This window comes from Drosophila biarmipes, chromosome X, assembly GCF_025231255.1.
Source record: "Drosophila biarmipes strain raj3 chromosome X, RU_DBia_V1.1, whole genome shotgun sequence".
NCBI lineage: Eukaryota > Metazoa > Arthropoda > Insecta > Diptera > Drosophilidae > Drosophila > Drosophila biarmipes.
Genome location: NC_066611.1, coordinates 7,450,180 through 7,470,923, shown reverse-complemented (window position 1 = coordinate 7,470,923; position 20,744 = coordinate 7,450,180). Strand labels below are relative to the sequence as shown.

General features: G+C 37.1%; 2 protein-coding genes across 2 annotated transcripts in view; both read left to right on the top strand.

The window, feature by feature from the left end:
- LOC108033607 (high affinity cGMP-specific 3',5'-cyclic phosphodiesterase 9A) overlaps positions 1 to 20,744 on the top strand; it is a 155,323-nt gene that overhangs the window by 54,539 nt on the left and 80,040 nt on the right. The window lies entirely within an intron of this gene.
- LOC108033694 (uncharacterized) lies at positions 174 to 2,474 on the top strand. The gene has a single exon (XM_017108239.3). It carries the CDS (start codon positions 259 to 261, stop codon positions 2,410 to 2,412), a length of 2,154 nt encoding a protein of 717 aa, XP_016963728.1. The 5' UTR covers positions 174 to 258; the 3' UTR covers positions 2,413 to 2,474.

Genomic DNA, 20,744 nt, shown 5'->3' with positions numbered 1-20,744 from the left:
AAACATTTCCAATATACTTTTATTCTAAGTGCTATTATTTAGCATATTACAACATTTAAAAAAAAATTACCTTTTTTTTAAATTAAAACCGATATATTTTTCGATAACTCAGACTTTATGTATAATCCCTTTCGTCTCGATCGAGCCGCCGAAGGAAAATCGTTCAGCATAGTCACACACTCACACAGACAAGCCAATATCGAGCCCGAATCTGAGCCAAGAGATAAAATACCCGAAAAGCCGGAAAACCCGAAAACCATGTCAACCAGCTTCAAGTCGAGAATTCCGGAGCGCGTCAAGCACTCGCTGACGGCGCTGCATGGGCCGCTCTCGCGGGTCTCGCGCTCGGGGAGCATCGCCCGTCCCAATGTACGCGGTACGATGTACCGCTCCAAGTTGCCGCTGCCGATCAGGATGCTGACCGCCTTGGTCAGGGAAGTGCCGCCGGAAGCGGTGGTGGCAGCGGACAGCAGGAGACCGGAAACGGAAAAGGAGACCGAGGCGGTGATCCGCTCGCTAGTGCGACGCTCGATACCGCCGGCGGTACGCGGCAATCGCACCTCCTTCCGGCGCATCCAATTGGCCCACAGTTCGCCGCAGGTGGCCAGCGTGTCGCTGACGATGGCGCCCACCAATCGCTGGCAGAACGCCAGCGCACTGAGTCCGCATCAAAAACCGCACACGGTGCAGCCTCCGGTTGCGCAGGTGGAGCAGCGCCATCGGCCCGAGGACGAGGTGGTGTCCGCCAGGGGCCTCATCGAACTGGTGGCCGGCAAGTGGCAGCCGGAAATGAAAATGACGCGCTTCTTGTGCAGCGATCATCGGCTGATCAACGTGCCCAGTCGCCTGATGTACCGCTACTCGGAAGTGATGTGCCACCTGGAGGTGGAGGAGCAGCCCATCGAGCTGCGGGCCATCCGATCGGTGACCCTGCTCCGCCTGGTCATGTGGATGCACCAGAAGAGCCTGAGCGAGAGCGAGAGCGGAAACGGAAATGGTAACGTTGAACCGCTGCTGACAGCCGGACGCGAGCAGGGTTGCATTTGCGCCGACCAGAGTATTGCCCAGGAACAAGGAAACGGAAACGGAAGCGGAAATGGAAATGAAAACACCGAGAACAGTTGTGAAATCATTGAGAACACTCAAGAAAACGATGCAAGCATGGATATAAATGCCGAATCGATTATAAGCGAAATGTTTGATGCCTACAGCGGTAGTGAAGATGAAACCCCTGAGAACAGTTCTGAGAGCAGTGAGAGCACTGAGGCTTACGAAAGTGTCGATTTTGAAATACGCAATGGCTATGAGAATGCCAAGAGCAGTTGCGAAAGGACCGAGCAGAGACTATTTAATCGAATTTTTAAAGTCTACAATCAAAGCGGGTATGGAGATGCTGAGAACAGTGGCAAAAACTGCGAGAATGCTGAAAATGTAATATACAAGAAAACTACTGACTACACCGAAGGAAATGCTGGAAATGCGATGGTCGAAAGCTGTATACTACATGATATATGCAAAATGGCGAACTTTGCGAATGGGATGCGTTTCAGAAGTGCAGGGAACATAACCTCAAACACTGGGAACACTCAGACGAAAGCTAGAACCGGAAATGACCTCCGTAAGGAAAGCGGAAGTGAGCAAAATGCAAACAGCTGCGGAAGTGGCGGGGAAAATACTAGAAACATTGTGTTTGGGAACAATAGTCAAGATCGTTTTGTATTTACTCCCAAAACTGTTGGGATTTTCAGGGAGAACAGTGGCAACGGGGACGAGAACGGCAAAGAGAAGGGAACAGTCGAAGGCAGTTGTTTAAGTGAAAATATATTTCGTACCAGTGGGAAGCCAAATTTCAGTGAAATAAATCAAAATGGCAATGGAAATGAGAATGCGAATGCAAACGACAGTGGGAATGCAAGTGAGCAAAGAGTGCCCATCGTTGAGAGTTCAGGAGGTGAGCTCAGCTCCTGGGAGCAGCGTTTGTTGGGCGGCGAACTCTACCATCTGGTAGAGCTCATCCTGGCCGCGCACTACTTGGGCGTGGACTCACTCACCCTGCTGGCCACCCACCATTTCGGCGAGCTGATGGCCCAAAGGACTCGCACGGAAATGAGCCTCATGCTGAAGATACGCACGCATTTGGCGGGTGTGCGTCAAACGCTGGATAACCATCGTCCGCGTATCCGTGAGATACTAACGCAGGAGAGTCCTGCGAAACAGACGAATCATTTGAGGCCCCAACAAGGAAGTCCTGCTTTTTCTGCGGTCAACAAGGAGCTGGAATCGGGTCCCAACAGGTTGTCCTCGATTCGATCAGCCCGAAGAGCCGCAGCTCCGTGCGCCATCGAGAGCCCGGCTCCGCTCTGCTCCAACAGACATCGCCACCACCAGAACTGCTTTCACTCCAGCTTTTAACTCGAAATCCCTTGGATTGTAAAGGCAATAGAGAGCTTTTTTACTCAACTTTGTTTGTCAAACCATCCCGGTTTTTATTGTTTTGTTTCCAGTTCATTTCGTTGTGGTTCATGTGAGGTTGGCCTGCGGCTCATTCATTTTAACGAGTTATTTAATTGCTAAATAAATGCTGGGCCCTCGGTTGGAAACTGCTTAGAAGGCGCACACCTCGAGGTCGATTAATCCGCTGGCAGAGCAACTTTGGCTCGACCAAAGCCTCGGCGAACGAGCATTTTGATTAAATATGGCACTGGAAAAAATACATTTAAGCATGTTTTGAAAATAGTTTTTTAGCTTGAAAAAAGTTTAGAAATATTTTTAAATATTATTTACAAATCAAAAAACTAGCAGCAAATTAAAATATTTTTTAAAAATATATTTTTAATTATTTTGCACATTCAACATTTTTTATTTAATAATCATTCATTATTCATTTTAACGAATGTTATTGAACAACTGCAATTATTTTTCTATAAATTCTAAATAAGCTGAATATTAAATTACATTTAAAATGTATTTAAAAATGTATTAAATAAGAATACAAAAATGATAAAAAATTGTTTAAACTTATATTTTCTTAGCTGAAAGTGCAAGCAATTTTCTTAAAACTTAAAACTGAAAATTTGAAAGCAATCTGAAAAAAAATATTGAATAAGTATAAAAACAAACATTTTTAAGATTAATAGGTATTCCGTTATAAGTTCGTATTACTCGTGTAATTTTGTCATTGATAAAATAATATTTTTTTAATTTGTATTTTTTTTTTGGTAATTGTATTTAAAGATTTATTTTTTCCAATGTATTTTCTACCTTGCAAATTTATAAGGGCCAAAAAAATGATCTTAGAGGTACGAAAATCTCCGAAGATCTTTTCAAGGATTACAAATTCAAAGTTCTTTAAGTGTGCCTTTTATCACGCAATCACTATAATTTTTTCTCAGTGCTGCTGCGGCATAATTAAGGGGAACCACCGACCAAGTAATGCGGAAGCTGGCTGGTCGAGTGGGCGGTGGTGAGTGATGTGGCCTATCCCCACGACCGATGTGCGGCAATTAAGCGATAAAATATGCAACAAGCCAATTATGCGCACATTAAATGGCCACGACTACCTATTTCCCTCAGATCAATGGGCCGAAGTTCAGGTGGTGCCCCATTTGTTTCACCTTCCTGCCCCTCTTCGAGCGCAACTTTCTCCGCCTTTCTCCTGCCCATTCGCATTCCCATTCTCCGTGTGGAAGGAGGAAAGTTTTCGCACAACTTGTTTGGCTTGCTGAAAAGGTCATGCCGCATTAATTTTAGATGGCATTGCCGCGAGTTTTCAAGTTTTCAAGTTTTTAGCGACTTTGCACATAAGCCGTTAAGCAGGAGAGGCCAAAAAGGACAACAAGCAGGACACTAGCCGGTGCGGCCAGCACCTCGAAGGAGGTTTGCCCGCGGCTAATGTTTTCGGAAAAGTGGCTGGGACACAAAGTTTTCCCACTGTCAATCGCATTGCGAACGTGCGGTGTGGCCTGCCTCTGTTTGCCCCAACTTTTCTGCAGTTTTCTCCCCAAATTGCATTTCATACGTTTCGGGCTAATTTATAATGGAAAACTTTGGTTCTTCCTGGGTTTACTGGAATGCGAAATAACTATATTTATAGGTATAGTTTTCCTTAACTGCCTTTATTATATGGTAATTTTCGAAAGTCTGAGCAGTCAAGAAGATATAAAAATATTATTTTTACTTTGTCAATCATTATTAATTAAGAGTCAAGAAAAAAACCTATACAAGTTTTAATAAGTCTAAGCACTCAAGAAGAAGCACAAATAAAATGTAAACGTAGTTAACCCATATTTACCTTATTTTATTTTTAAACAAACTAATAAATAAAAGAAAAAATTGTTTTTTGTAGGTTTACTGAAATGTTAACAAACAGGATTTACAATTATAGTTTTTTGAAGAACCAAGAAAAAATCTATAATAATTTTTAAAAGTCCGAGCACTCAAGAAATAACATAAATAACACTTAAGCTTAATATTTGAATTTTAAACAGCAAGCTAAATATGTTTTTAGGGCTTTAGTGATATTAAAAAACTGCTGAAAAAATTAAATTAAAATGAGAAATCTATTAGAGAGCCAAAATTACTATATTATTTCTCACTAAATTTATATCTAATTATCTCAGTGCCATCTTGTTAGCCAAACTAAGGAAAACTTTCCACAAAACTTACCAACTAATGGTCTATATATAACCGCCATTTGGATCAATTGTCGCTGCTGAAGCCCCACTAAAATCCCATTCGCTAAAGTTCAAGGACCCGAACCGACTGTTTTATACGTAACTAAAATTATGGAGAACAATATAAAAGACGTCGGGCGAGTGCAACAAAGGGAAATTTAATAGACCTAACGACGCCGTCATAATGAAGCAATGGCAAACACACGCACTTGTGTGCCCATGTGTCTGTATCTGTATCTGTTCCTGTGGCTCTGGCTCTGGCTGTATCTGTATCTGTATTTGTATCTTTATGTGTGCGATGTGTATGTGAAGCAGCCATTTTTATTTCTGTAACACGCATACGCCCCGTGGTCTGAGTTGATTTTTTTTGGTCTCGGACGTCGTCTCCTTTTGTTATTGCCTGGCAAATCGCGTGAGCACCTTAAATGCCCGAATTTATTCGTGACCCGCGGCAAGAGTAAAGAATGAACTTCGATTACTTTGGTGGCAACAGGTTGATCCAACCGCCAATTGGCAACCGTCCGTCTGTTTTCATTTCGATATCATTTGCTTCGTTTTTGGCCATTGCCGTTGCTAATGAAAATCTACACGAAAGTTGTAGACAAGTTTTATGTACTCATTACCCGCTCGTAAAGTGTGGGGTATATTGGGTACTTCTGGAAAAGACTTTCAGAGTTTAAGATTGTGAAATTTTTTAGCATCATCTCTGGGACTCTTTGCTTTCATTAGTGTACGCAGGGGAGTCTTAAATGATTTAGATTTTAACTTTTTTATTGCCTACTTTTGGGTTACAAATAAAAGATTTAAATTTCACCTTTTTATAGCCTAAAAGTAGGCAATGAAATATTTTTTATAAAAATAATAGCTAATTCAGGTTTAGATTCTCTTTGGTGGCTTATTTTGGTTGAAGTGATATCTTTAATGTTGTATCTAGTTATTTCCTTCATAGCTTTGTGCCATTTTGCTGCAATTTAACAGTTGATATTTCTCGTTAGCGGTAATGTATAGCCGCTCGGTGCGCTATAACTACCCCTTAGAACCCCGATTATGCCCGCCCCGATGCCCCTAAGCCGCAACTTTGATAAAGGAGAAACTTTTGTCTGCCGCAAGCGAAATGAAAATCGTGCATTGAACTGTGGGCTTGGCCACAGTCGCCGCCCCTCTCCTGTCATTTAATCCATTTCAAAGTTTTCTGCTCTGTTCTCCGCTGTTACACTCAACAATGTTCCGTCTGTCAGCGCAACGAGTTCGCTTGATTCATCAGAAGACATGGCCTCGCCTTCGAAATCGTGTTGGCTCCACGGGGAAAAGCGGCGAAGAAAAAAATAAAAAAAGGGCTGGGGTTGAGTTTGAGGAAATGGAAATGGGTATGGTGGAACTTTTCCACATATCGAGCAGCAAATCTAGTGGATTTCCATTACGATTCGCCGGCTTATCCAGTTTAATTGATTAAACACAAGTGCGAGATTTCGCAGGGGAAATGCTCAGAAGTTTAGCCCGGATAAAATTTTAAACTGTGACCACAAGGACTCGAAGGTCTTGCAAAAGTTTTCGTTTTACTGCAGAGCGGGGCATACAAAATGCTTGGGCAAACTTTTAATTAATCGCAAATATTCGGAGGGGTGCTTCATCTTAACGTCGCAGTTGTAATTGCTAATAGTTATAGTTTTTATATTTTTTTTTAAATATAATAAAATTTTTGTTAAATAAAAAATATATTTTTTTCAACTATAAAATAAAATACAAAATTTTATTAAAATTAAATATTTGAAGAAATGTATTTTATCTTAATATAATTAACTTGAGTTATATATAGTATTGATATAATACATTAGTTTTGAAATCAAATGTTTACTTCAATTGATATTTATTTTCTAAATATTGTTCTTGATTCACAGTAAGAGTATAATAAAAAAAAACTATATAATATTAAGAAATATTTGTGGCCCTAGAAGTTTTTAAAAATTGTTTAAATATTTTACAATGCAATTAAAAGGATTTATATATAATATAAATATATATTTGTTTTCTATTATCGATTGCAATAAGGTACTTCAAATTATAAAATTCCATTGTAGACTGCCGCCCTATTGTTCTAGTACGGACTGCAGATAATAAGGAGAATAATGTTTAATTAATATTATTGCCAAGACGCTTGCAGTATCTTAGAAATACATTTTAGTGCTGCCACGTGTAGTGAAATAGGGCTCTGCAAAGCATAGTGTTCCATGGCGGACTTTAATCCTCTCGACTGCCCTATTGTTCTGATACGGACTGTATGCTGTGCCGGTGCTGTTTGTGTGATTAACGTGCAGCAGAGCTCATTCCGAATGATTTATTGAGTGCTGTCTTTCCTTTCCCTCGCCGCCCCTGCCCCATCCTCCCATCTCCAGTGATCATTTCCATTCAGTGGCGCACATTAAGTATACGCCCCGTGTGACCACAGCAACAATTGCATATTGTACTTAATGCGATGATAAACATACATACGTTCTACATGCTGGACGAAAATTATGTATATAATGAGGCTGGTCGAGTTGAGTTGAGTGGGGCTGTGTGGCGGGTGGTGGAAAATCATTGTTGAGCCTGGCCAAGTGGCACAGATGGAGGCAGTCGCTCATTCAAGGAGAAGTACGGCAGCAACAGCAACAGTAATGAAAATAAAACAACAAACAATGAGGGGCAACAACAACAACATCAGAAACGGCAAAAAACAGCGAATACAACAACACAAAAAAAAAACAAGTGAAGCCAATCAAACAGTCAGCGGTTGTCAATTAAACTTAATTATGTTGTACAGACGAGCACAAGATGTTGGCAACTTGCCACGACAGCAGCTCTGGCTTTCCACCTACCTACCAGGCTGCCACGCCCCCGCCGCCCACTTTTCGCTGCCAGTCAAAATTGTGTGCAAATTGGAAGCTTTAAGAAAACTAATTGAGCTGAGCAACGAAAATGGATGGAAAAACATACAAACTGATTTGATTGCGTGGCCGGGGATTTAGCTAAAAAGCACTTGATGATTTCGTTCCTCGTAGACGCAGGCAAAGATGGCACTTGATTTTTGAGTTGTATTGATTTTTAAAGTATCTGTGAGTTTCAATAATAATTAAAATAAGCAGAGATATTATAATTAATCAGGTTTTAATTATTTGGAATGCCTGCACTTAATTTTTTGTAATTTAACTAAATGTATTAGGTAACTTTCAAGATATGTTATAATTGAAATCTTACAAATATAATTTTCTAAAACGGTCTGGGATTTGGAATAATAAGTAAAATATAGAGAAATATTTAAATTTAATTTTTTTTCAATTTAAATACTATTTTGTAATTCTCACAATGCCTGAACCTTATAAAACCTATAAATATTCTATTTTAACTTTAACATTTCTTAAAATATCATAGGAATAAATTGGCTACCTACAAATGCAATAATGAAATATTTTATATGATTTTAAATAGTAAGTAAAATATTCCTTATATTTTTAATTTTAATATATTTCTAAAATCTCCCAATCGCTTGAACTTTAATTATTCCACTTTGAATTGAATTAAATATGTAAGGCAACTCTAAAAATATCTCAATATTTCATTTAACTTATACAAATATTAGAATTAAATAATTTAATTATTCAGAAATATTATAATAAATTTATTATCAATTGAAATAGTAGTCTAAAATATTCCAACTTTTACTTTATCTTTATATTGAAGTTTATAATCTTTAAATATCCCACATTGAATTTTATTTTTACAAATATTTTAATTAGATTTCTTATTTAATTTGTAAGAATAATTATACAAATTAAGGCTTACAAAATTCAGTAGTTGTGGCTACAAAATATAGGTGACCAAATACAACTTGTACTTTCAAAAATAACCATAACTAAACATTTGTAGTGATTGTCATCAAGTTTAATGGCTTCACTATTACCAAAACGCAAAATTAGTTCAAATCGTGCTCCAATTATCCTTCAACTACTATTGACACAAAGCGATTTTAGATTGGCCACCCCTCCAAATCAATTTTTCATCCAATTTACTACCCACTCTTCTCACCGCTTAACCCTTGGCTAGCCCTTGTAGTGTTTCCTCGCCCCGCCAATACACTCAATACTCGTTACCTTCGCCAATAATTGTCTGCCTGTCCAGTTTTTCACCCCTTTTCCCACCGTTTTCCCCGCACACTTCCCACCGCCTGTGGAAAACCTGCACTCCCTTGCACAAGGACTTGCATTAATTAGGTGTGGGCGCATTGCAAACAGTATTAAAGTGCTGGGGTGGGAAATGGGTGGGGGAAAATGGCCGGGAAAGCGAATGGGGAGCGTATAAATAATAAATGGATCACACAAATCCAGGCGCATAGCCTCATATGCATTTTACATGCGATTGGCCACTAAATAAATAAATAAATTGATTTTATTTTCCGCCTTAATTGATACACACGTTCAATTGTTGGCAATACGTTTTTGATTTATTTATTCCATGGACCCAGTCGTATGCCTTCTTTCTGCCACGATAATTGCCGTAATTGTATCTATAAATTAATTTATCCCATTCTTATTTGTATAGCTGCCTACACATATTGTTATTTTTAATTGGGTGCTGGCAAAAAAGCAAATTCGATTGTAATTACCGATCTGTAATCCGAACTGACAGATGATTTCATTGTCATCCGATTTTTTTTGTATTGGTTGCAAAGGGATTATTTTGATGGGTGGAAGTCAGGGTTGCTTAAATGTATTTTTTGCCATTTTTTGTAGATGAATATATAAATTAAAAAAAAATATAAAAAAGGAGAAAGATCAATGTTATTAATTAATACACTTATTAATTTTAGTGTTGTCTAGATTTAACTTGTTAAATAAATGCATACATAAATAAAGAAAATATTTTGAGGAGGAAAATAATTTATGATAATTAGCGGATTATTTTTTAAAATATTTTGAGTGACTTGGGTGAGGGTTTTAAATTTTTACGTATCTTTAAAGTATTATTAAAACATTTTTTTAAGTAATAAAAACTTTCCTAAGCAATTTCTATTATCGGATTAATAGTAAAAATATTTTAAGGGACTTTGGCGAGGTGATGATGTTTTTTAAGGATACTTGGACTATTTTTTAACCATTTTTGGAAAAAAAATCTTAAATAGTTTTGCACTTGATATAAACTAAATCTAATGCCATTTCTTCTCTTCTTACAGGTAAGCGGTGTGCGATTCGAGGAGAAGGCAAATAACAGCACGAGTATGAGTCGTTAGGTCTCGGGGCTGGATGAAGTGTCAACCTAGTTAAACATCCGACGCTTATCCTTCGTACCGAAGGACCCCCCAAAGCCATTCCACCGAACAGATTTTCCCCCGTGGAAGGCCACTTTATGCTGCCCGCAGGCAGCTTCCTTCGAATTAGCTGCCAAGCAGAAATTGACGTTTATTGTTTTTAGAATTTTTATGAGCTCCTCTCAAGCGAACGGAGGGAAAAAAGGAAAAGCAGCACAACACCAGAGGAGGGCGGGCTGGAAAAGTCAGAGATCAATAGGCAAACGCTTGGCACGTTCGTCGCCAAGTGGGCACGAAAATCGTTTCACCAAATCACGCATACGCCAGGCTGGCAGTACAGTGCGTTTCATGGCGATTATCTGAAAGTGAGTCGATTTAATTGCTGGCGGAACAAGATTAGATAAATATGGGTTATGGCTAACATCAAAATAACATGCGACAAGCAAAACCGACAATTGCCCAAAGTGTTTGCACCACCAAGAGTAATTATATCGAGGGAGATTATTCAATCTAAAAATCCGTTTTTATTAGGTGAATAGTTGCTAATATATCTTTCCATTAATATATCTTTTAAATTAGTTTTTAACATTTTTTGACCAAGAAACCTTTTTTTTTCATTAATTTTTTTATTATTGGTTCCGTTTTTATTTTATCAATTTACATGTATTTTTTTTCCATTGATGATTAATTTGGGTTCGCGCTTGATTTATAATTTTATAGAATTTTTGGGAAAGGCAAACATTTTTCTTTAATTTTAAAAAGCTCAAGCGCTGCATACCCATCGATTTATTTTTTCCCTACACGATTTTTCAAACGAAATGAACTGACCCTTGCGTAAAATCGTTGAATATTTTCTGGCAGTCATAGATTATGCATTCGGAAATGCACTTCGATACGGACTGTATGTCCCAGAAGCCAACGAGCCATTCCATTGCGTTTTCAGCAGAAGGTTTTTAGCATAATTTTGCACAGGGCAACATCACGCATACGCAGTGTGTGTTGCGCCAGGCAAAAATCGTTGCCTACTTTTTTGGGCCCCGGCGAATGCACGGCTTGGCCTTCGCTTTTTAAGCAGCTTTCTGCGGCAGCAGCTTTGATTTAGATCCGTCAGATACTTGCACACTCTCAGAAACACAGATACAAAAAAAAAGAACACGTGGATTTGCAAGCTGAAATTATATTTCATTTTTATTTGCAAGCCCTACTGCGACTGCGAAAAAATCAAAAATAAAAAATGGGAAAAAAAGGGAAACCCTTTGCCGGGCCTGCTCTTTTTTTTATGATTGTCTTGAGGATTTTCGTTTTACATTTGTATGAATTTTTAATATGCCAAGGAATAAAACAACAATGCGAGCCAAGAAGCCAAGAAAGCACAAATATCAAAAAGCCAAAAGCGAAAAGGAATCGGAATCGGAATCCGAATCAGCATCAGAATCAGAATCAGCAAGCGAAAAGGCGGGGCAGCAGCAAATATAAAGATAAAAAGGAATATCAAGCCAAATAAACCTTAAGGACATTGTAATATTAATTCAAACGGACATACACAAAAGTGAACCAGCAACGGAAAAAAAAAAAGGAAGCACACATTCAGCAACTTGAAACGGTCTTAGGGCTTTCGTCCTTTTTATTTCTTTTGTGGCTTATAAATGCTACACCCACACGAGCACGCAAGAAAACACACACACATGAAATTGGAATTGTATAGAGGTAAAAATCTGCCAGAAATTTCACAAAAGTAATACGCAGGCCAAAGATTATCAATGGAGGATTCTGTGCATTTGGAAATGAAGCCGAAAATCTTTGTAAATTTCCAAATTCACTTGCTGTCAAATGAAATGTTTTGTTTGCCGTCCTTGCCGAATAAGAAGAAAAATAAGGTATCATATTCGCCATGAGCAAACAGAGAGTTGCAAAATGACAACAGAACAGAATTTAATAAGAGCTCGAGAGCACAGAAAATTCCTTTATTATTAGAGCCGAGGAAAATGTGTATTTAAACGCTTGTCGTACATATTTTATTCTCCACTTGATTTCATTTATGTATTCTCCCCCGCGAATGTTCGTCAAGTAAGCGAATTTTAATTGCCTCCATAAAAAAGGGCAAAGGCGGGACAGAATGTTTTGCGGCATTCAACAGAGCCTGCAAACTGGCTCAATTCTTGTTTGCCTCTGTTGGATATTTAAGCTGTCGGAATTTTCTGTACAATAGCCAAAGCTTAATGATGCCTTTTTAAGGCAATTTGAATAGTTTTCAGCGATTATAGCTCACTTAATACTTAGCAATTTAAATTTACTTCAACTTTCCTAAAATATTTTTTATTGCCTATTATTGACAAACAAAAATATCTGGTCACACTATCAAGAGAAGAGGTTTGTCCACACTATCAAATTATTAGTATATACTGTATACACTGAATTGGCAGTGTTCACACACCAAAATCATGTTATTTTCTTTATAATTCATATACTTCTGGAGTCAATACCAATGAATTCGTCTGAGTTTTCCGGGGCTTTAAAAATGCCTCCAAAAGTGCTTTGTTGCTTTTAAAGAGAACACAAATTTAAGTATGATTTGGGATTATCTTTGAGAACAAGGCGAGCATCGCAAGAGCCTCCAAGGCAACTGATATGCGACTTTTTATACAGAACTCTCCTCGCATCCTCGTATCCGCGCATAATACACACACATTGTTGCCAAAGTATGCAATAAGGATAACCATTTCCCCAGACGCTTAAACTGACCTTACTCAAGTGCCACACACACACACGCTCACTGAGGGGATGGAAAAGGCCTTGGACTCCACTGTCGCCCCCTTTGGCGAAGTTTTCGTCTTTGGCTCTCCAGCTTTTATCTATACAATTTTCAAGCAAGAAACTCACGACCCAAGTCAGATGGAGTGGAAACCATAATATTGTTTACATATATTCAGGGTGTTCTGATTAACATATTCTTCAAGTGTGAAGCATTGCTTAATTTTATAGTAGAATTTTGTTAGCCTTCATTTCTTTGCTTAGATTTTGATAACATATATCAAAAAAATTAATGCTAGCTCATTTTGATTAACCTTCAGCTCTTATCTTCTTATTTTTTCAATTTGTACTGCATTTGATTAATCTAAAGCTAATTAATCAAATTCTATCTATCGAATTACCCTGTAGCTACCATTTTATATTCAAATAAATTATTCCGTGCCATTACATTACACATCTCAATGTTTCGCTGTTAATCAGCATTCAAATGCACTTCAATATACAAAATACACCTGATAAAAAGTGGCATATTTTTTCGGTTTTTGTTTCTACCCATTAGCATAATTGAAAAATCAAATTTAAAATCACATTGCAATGCAATCATTGGAATGTGTAATGCAATGAGCTGAGAATTTGGTTATTGCATGCAAATGAGGGGCAAAAATAAACAAATAAAAAGCAAAACGAATAAACAAACTGATTAACTGCCAAGGTTTTAATGCATTTTGATGCTTTTGCTAGCAAAAGAGAAGTGTAATTAAAGTGAATGGAATTTCACTTCAGTTTCAATCTCTATATGTGGCACAAATGCGTTAATTTTTACTGACAGCCCGCTGTTGCTGGTGTCACATTTATGGCATACATCGCACACACATTTGCGGCTCCTTTGGATCAAAGTGGTTTGTCGTTTGCATCCAGCTGAGTTTTCCCCGGCCCCCCGCCAGCTTTCCACAGCCCGCGCGGTTTTCCCACCAAAGCGAAATTGAAGGCGAATCGATTGAAACGTCCCGCTGCGTTGAATTTTCACCATCTTTTCTATGCCGACCTTAAAGCGAGCCACACAATTTCCAGGACCTCAATGTGGGAATGCACTGGGAAAAATATTTGTGATTAAACAAATTTAATGTAGACTTGTTTTTAAATTATATAATAAAAAAATATATAGGGATCAATAAGAGTAGGACTTATAAATTCAATATAACAAAGAAAATTATTATTGGCAAAATCTCAAAACAAAAAATAAAACTGTGTAAAAATTTTTTAAAAATATGTATTTTTTAGAAGTATTTTTGTTGGCTCAAATCCTGATCATTTTTTTACTGCTTAGTTTTTTTTTACAATGCATTGCCCTATTGAAATAATATTTATTATTATTATAAATATATATATTTCTATTTTAATTATATTAAAATTTAAAGATGATATAAAATTAAATTACTAAAATGATGATGATTAAATTTATAATGTAACATTTTTTTTTTGGTGCAAACGCTTGCTGAAAAAAAATCCTTTTCGTCCCGAATGAACTATAACTTTTAGTGCTGCTGGTGTGGCTCGCTTTTCTCGTATATTTTCTGGTTTTTTTTTTTGGGTCCTTGACGTCTTGCAGCGAATTGATTTTCCATGTAAGCACATTAAGAGTGTTTTCGCAATTTGCCTGTGGCTCACATAGTTAGTTCATCAATCAGTCAATCGGGGTAGCCAGCCAGTCAGTCAAGCAGCTTCCATGTCTGTTATTACAGGACAACATAAAAACTTGTTTGCTGGGCCAGAGAAAAGCGCTTGGTACATGGAAAATCGTTTTCCGCCCCACAAGTGTGTGTGCTTGTATGGGTGTGCGTGAGTTTGAGTCTCATCAAGTTAAATGGAGGATGGCGAAAACGCAAAGTATTCATTTCATTTTACTTTTCGTTCCTTGTCGAACTGAAAAACTGTAAAACAATCAAAAGGACATAATTGAATTGCATAACTTTTAGCGAGTGTGTTTTTTTGGTGGCGGAAGAGGAGGCAGCCGGAAGTGAGAAACATCCCTACCGCCTACCGCGGAAACTTTTGTCATTTTCCATATCCCCAACATATCCGCGGCTGTTGTCGAAACTTTGTCTTAAAACTACACGACGGCTGGCAGGGAAAACATTTTAAAATAATGCAGTTCCCAAGTTTTAATTGCTGTAAATGTTGCAGATTTTCTCGTTATTTATAACTTTACTTGCGTGTTTATGTATTTTATTTTTCACAATTAGTGTTACCAATCGTTTCTTTAAAGCACTTAAAATTCAATTTTTAGGTACAAAAAAAACAGGATTCAAGTTTTGTCAAAAATCTCTTCCTTTTTTTTTTTGGTTTTTTATTCGTAGTTTAGCCAAAAAAGGGCGTAGATCTAAAAGAACGACTGTTTTGAGCACCTTGATAAATAAGCAAACGATCCCTATCACTTCAAGGAATATTTATTTTTTGACCCTTTTTCTCATTTTTGGAAGGGGGTGCAAAATATTTTTTGCAAGAAAATGTGAAAAATTAAAATTTTTTAGTTTTTAAAAGCAATGGATTGGAAATTAAACAACTAGGTCAGCGAGGTATAACATTCCGCATTCTGACCTTTAGTTTTTTTTTTTACATCAAAAACACTGACTTTTTAGAGCTAAAAAAATACTAACATAACTACATTTAATATTTTAGTATTTTTTTTAACGAAAATAAAATATCTGCTTTAATTATAGACATACATACATATTATTTATGAAATGCTATTCATAAAAATATTGAATTTAATATGTACTGAACTAAACTAAAAAATATTCCTGTCAATATGTATGAAAAATATAAAAAATTGGAAAACCTTAAATGACTTTATAGCGAAACCCTTTAATAAGATAAGTCAATTTGCATAGCTTAATATGCCAATAAAAATGCCTTTGAAATCATATTCTCTTTTATCACGTTTTGCGTTTAACAAAAGTGCAATTTTTTTTGCTCAAACCGAATCCAATAAATTTATTGGCATCCACTAAAAACCACTTAATACGGTTAAGCCCGCGAGGCCGCAGCTATTTTTATTCCTTTGTCGATCTTTTGTCATCCATAATTGAATGAGTAGTGCAACTGGCAATCAGCACAAGAATCTGGCAATATGCAGTATTTATTGATGGCAAACAAAGCATAAAGCGTGGATGTCGACCCGAATCGATTGTATAGAGTTGCTATATTGAATTTCGAGCGTTGCACATGCTGTTGTGATGTTTTCGCCTTTTCCCCGTGTAATTTACACGCTCTTGCGATTTTTTTTCGGTTTTCGTAACTTACTCGCCGTGCTTATATTTTTTGTATTTTTATTTTTTGGTCTGCGTATTTTTTTCATCGCCTCTTGCGACAATGTCGCTGCAGGATATTGTGCGTTAAAATCTGTCAACAGAAATTCAATTACATTTTGCACTCACTGCTCTTGTTGTTCTTGCTGTTGCTGTTGTGCGTGCTTCGTCTACGTCGCCTTCCTTGCAGCCGTCTCTTTCTGACTTTGTGGCGCCGTCTCTTTCCGGCCGACTACTGCCATCTCTGTCGTTGTCATTGTCAGCTTACAACTGTTACAACATGGCGGGTTGCCTTTTTATGGCTGCAACTGCTGTTCATCTCCTGCCTCGTTATGCGCCTCCTCATCCGCCTCCATTTGCCGTCTCGATCCCTATTTTATCCCTGCTTTTTTTTTTCTCTCTCTCTCTGTACTGGAAAAAAATATTTATTCAAAATTTTATTTGTTAAAAAAAATTTTATAGAATTGCGGAGTTTGTTTTTGAGTCCTTTCAAAATGTCTCTAGTTTTTTTTAAATTCTTATAATATATATAATCTTTTGAAATCTCTTTTTCGATTTTTAAATAAACTGAGTTTTTATATTTAAACAGCAAAACAGTTTCATTGCTATTTGAAACTAATTTATAACTAAAAAATAGTAACTATTATTTTCTATTTATTATTAACATATAAATGTTAACTTAAAAACGGAAATTTCTAAGAAAAAGTTTTAAAATATTCAACTAAGTAAATATAAAAATGGGCTCAACACTAATTTAAAAAAAGTTCAACATTTAAAAATACAAAAACTTAAATTGGTAAAAACTCGAATTTACTCACTGAATTTATTTTTAATATTTACCAAAGTAAAATAAATAAAACATTTTTTTTCCATAGTTTTCTACTAAAAAATCCTTGTAATTTATTTTGGAAATATCTTGGATTGTTCTTTAAATTCCTGTTCTATAATTTTGCAAATATTTTAGCAATGTAGTTCAAATTCCTTTGGGATTTTTTAAGAGTATCTTAGCAGTACTGTTCAAATTCGTTTAAATTATTTTGGGAATACCTCTTCATTTTTCTCAGTGCACTCCGGCCACATTGCTTAGTGTTTTTAACTGCTTTCTGTTTAAACATCGCCACAGCCGTCGACATCAGGATTGAGTCATAGACTCCCCCATCCCCTCGCTGTCTCCGTCACCCTTTCTCTCCGTTCCCCTTTCTCTCGCTGTCGCCCCAGTCCTTGTAGGCGACGGGACAACTACAACTACAAGAACAACTACGAGTGGAAGGACAAGTACAAGTGGCTGACACGAGCGGGCAATGAATCCGTCAAGTGCTTGGGCGGCATGGAGACATTTAATCTCTCTATCGATTTACCACAGATTTCAGATACCAAGATACTGAGATACCGAGAGCAGAGCTTAGTTCCGGCCAAGAGATACTTTTCAGTTCTCAGGATGGGCTAGGGTTTATCCTGCCGAGGCGCCGCTGGTCATAAAGTCTTTTATTAGATTCGGTATTTTCTGGTGGGTTATGGATTTTATTAGATCATTTTTTACTTGACTTACCGAACATACTTTTTAAAATATTTTCGTATTTTTTGGAAGAATAAAATAATCTAAAAATAAGTTTTATAAAATAATGTTCATACTCACAGTCTTAATATTCAGTTATTATTCTTGTAAGCCTTCCTTGCCCTTTCATAGAGCTTAGATATTAAACATTTGAACTTGACTCAAATTGAAGTGGAGCGCCCTTAAACTTTTAGGGATCTATCTTTTTACTGCAATCCTAAGCTTCAGATTTGCTTGTGGCAATGCCGAAAACTGGTTTAATTGCCAACTTTTAGGGCCACTTGCAGTGAATGTGGTTTTCTGTGGTCTGAAAACTAAGTTCCAGCGAATTATCACTGAATTTCGGCTTAAATGTTGCCATTTGTAGGGCGACCTTTCTTGGCCATACCTTGAATTAAGCCGCCATTTTAGTTGGTTTTCGCCGAGGGGGGGAACGGGGCCAAACGGAGGAGCTTAGCGGGGCACAGCCCTGGGGCGGCAGTATAAAGTATCTATAGAATATGCCATAAACGTACGCACACCCGAGCCCTGCAATCCAATCCAATCCAGCCAGTGCCTCCACCGATTATTTCCGCTAATAGCGAACAATGCATTTTTTAGCGGGGATTTGGTTTTGGATTACACAAGCTCAAGACAGGCAGGAAGTTGCCCTGCGACGACGGTGTTCCTGCAGGATGGCAGATAGTACAGACTCGAGGTGGCTGCAGAATGGCGGATCGATGGTCGATGGGGCGGTACATTGTGATTTCCGAGCCGAAACGCTATGCTCATGGCATTAATCGATTTTATTGCATTTTGCCTGGCCGCCGGTTGCCAGTTGCCAGCTAAGAGGATTTCACCCGGACTTCCTTCAGAGCTCTCAATCGACGGTCAATTCAATCACTGCCAGGGAATTTGATTTTTAATAAGCTGAAGCGCCATAAATTTCTCCCTTGGCCTTTGACTTTTCAAAAGCCCTTCGAAGGCGCCAAAGTTCACCGACAATGACAATATCGATGGAAATTATGGAAAATTATGGGAATCGCACGAATCGGGCGATAGGGTTTCTCTAATCCTAAAGGATCGAGGTCGCTGTATGGCCAAAGGGACCTTTGGCGAATGGTTATTGAAGGTTAAACGTTAAAATGTCATTATCAAACGATTTTTCAGTGTTGCAAAGTAGTAAAAAATCATTTTATTATTTTTATTACATATTTTTTCATGTTTATAAATCAATTTAATGTAATGTGACAAGCTTTAAATAATATTTTAAATTGCTTTTTTTTACAAGATGATAAAAAATAAGTTAGTGAGAAATAAATTTAAATTAAGGATGAATTTTCATATTTAAACAAAATTAACAATGGATTTTTCATATTATAAGATAGTATTTGAATTTAAAATAAATCGGTGATACAAAAAAAAATTATTGGGAAAACTGAATAAATATGTCTATAGAATATAGAATTAATAATAAATAGTAAACAATAAAATTAAAGATTTAAAAAAAAGCCTTTAAAAAAACAGAAAATAATACATAAAATATCGAGTAATAATCAATTTTTTAAAATAAATGTATTATTTTTTTATGGTAGTACCCATTAAATATTACATGTTATAAAACAAATAGAGGCTTTTAAAAAACATTCCCAAATTATAAATAACAGAAGAAGAATTTAAAATTAATTTTTAAAAAATATTGTTTCAACTTTTATTCAAAATTATTTGATTTGTAAAGTAAACAAGGTGATAATTATATTGTAGAACCCCTTAAATATAGAGGTTTTAAAAAAAAATCAAGGCTTATGAAAATACTCCCCAAGTAATATAAAAAAGATAAAGCGTTAAGTATTTACGCTCCAATTTACAATACAATTTACCTCAGAGCAAGCTATTTCCCCAGCACGACCTTAGATTATAATCGAGTCAGAGAGAAGTTTAGCTGCAAATTAATAATAAGCCAGTTAGCCTGCCTTTTAGTTTGCTAAGGGCTTAGATTGATAGATTGAACAATGGCTAGAGAGAGCTTGATGGAGAGAGAGTGAGTGGGGAGGGCCGGGAAAGGCCAGGAAAATTCAATGAAAAGTTAAATTAATAATTGAATTTCAGTTTGAGTTTGGTCCCTTGCCGAAGTGCTTAAAGTTGGGCATTGGATTTATGTTCACACTTTGACTTTTCCACTCCGCTTTCACCTTTCGCCGGGGCGGAAAGTGGGGTGAAAGTTTTTAATCAGTTATGCAAATTTGTTCTTGTCTTCGTCGCAGCTCTTGGCCAGTTTAATTGGCTTTCCCCATTTTGTGAATTGTGCAAATAGACTTGCATATATACGAGCCACGTTCGCCAATTCAACATTTTTGCATTTTTCGCCTGCAAGTGGCTGTGGCATATTGATATTGATATTGATTTTCGATTGGCATTTTTTTTTTCTTGTATTTTGTTCCCCCCTCTCTTATCAAATGTATAATATTTTATACATATTTATGGGTAGATTAAACAAACGCCGCCAACACGAAGCACAACTTCACCGGGACATAAAGCATTTTAATTGGAAATATCGTTGAGTGGGCTTAAATTTGAGGCCAGGACTTATTGATCTGGCGCAGGATGTCCTGCTCCTGGCTCGGCGTTTCGTGACAGCGGTGCGATTATCCCAGTTATCCACCGCAATTGCCGGTTATCATCTGCAAGTGCCACAACTTGAGTTCCGATGCTCCCATGTCCCACGCCCCATGCCCCGCTGCAGCTGCTGCTGTCACATCTTGTAGCTGTAGTTGTAAATAGTCCTGCGGAGTGTGCCCGACGTGGATATGTGTGTGCGTGGGTCCTGGAGTCCTGCCCCGCGTCCTTTTCCGAGTCCCCCCTTCCCAAACTTACACAAAAGGACACTGAGCAAAAATTCTCTTAGGGTCATCTTAAGTTTTACAGAGTTTTTTTGTAATTTATTAACATTATCCGTCTAATTCGTCAAAAAATATTTTTTTTAATTATTAGCATTCTTGATACATACATATTTTTCTAAATTTTTATAACGTATTTGTGATACAAAAACTAATCTGTTGTCCCTTAAAAATTAATTATTCGTTTTAATATTAAACTGTTCTGTATTTTCCATGTCACAGTCTGTTAATTCATACTTTTGAAAAATCACAGCATTCTTGAAAAGCATTTTGAGTTGTTCTAAATTTAAAGAAAGCTTT

Excerpts from the sequence above, each read along its gene's own strand:
- LOC108033694 (XM_017108239.3), top strand. The coding sequence starts at position 259 with ATGTCAACCAGCTTCAAGTCGAGAATTCCGGAGCGCGTCAAGCACTCG.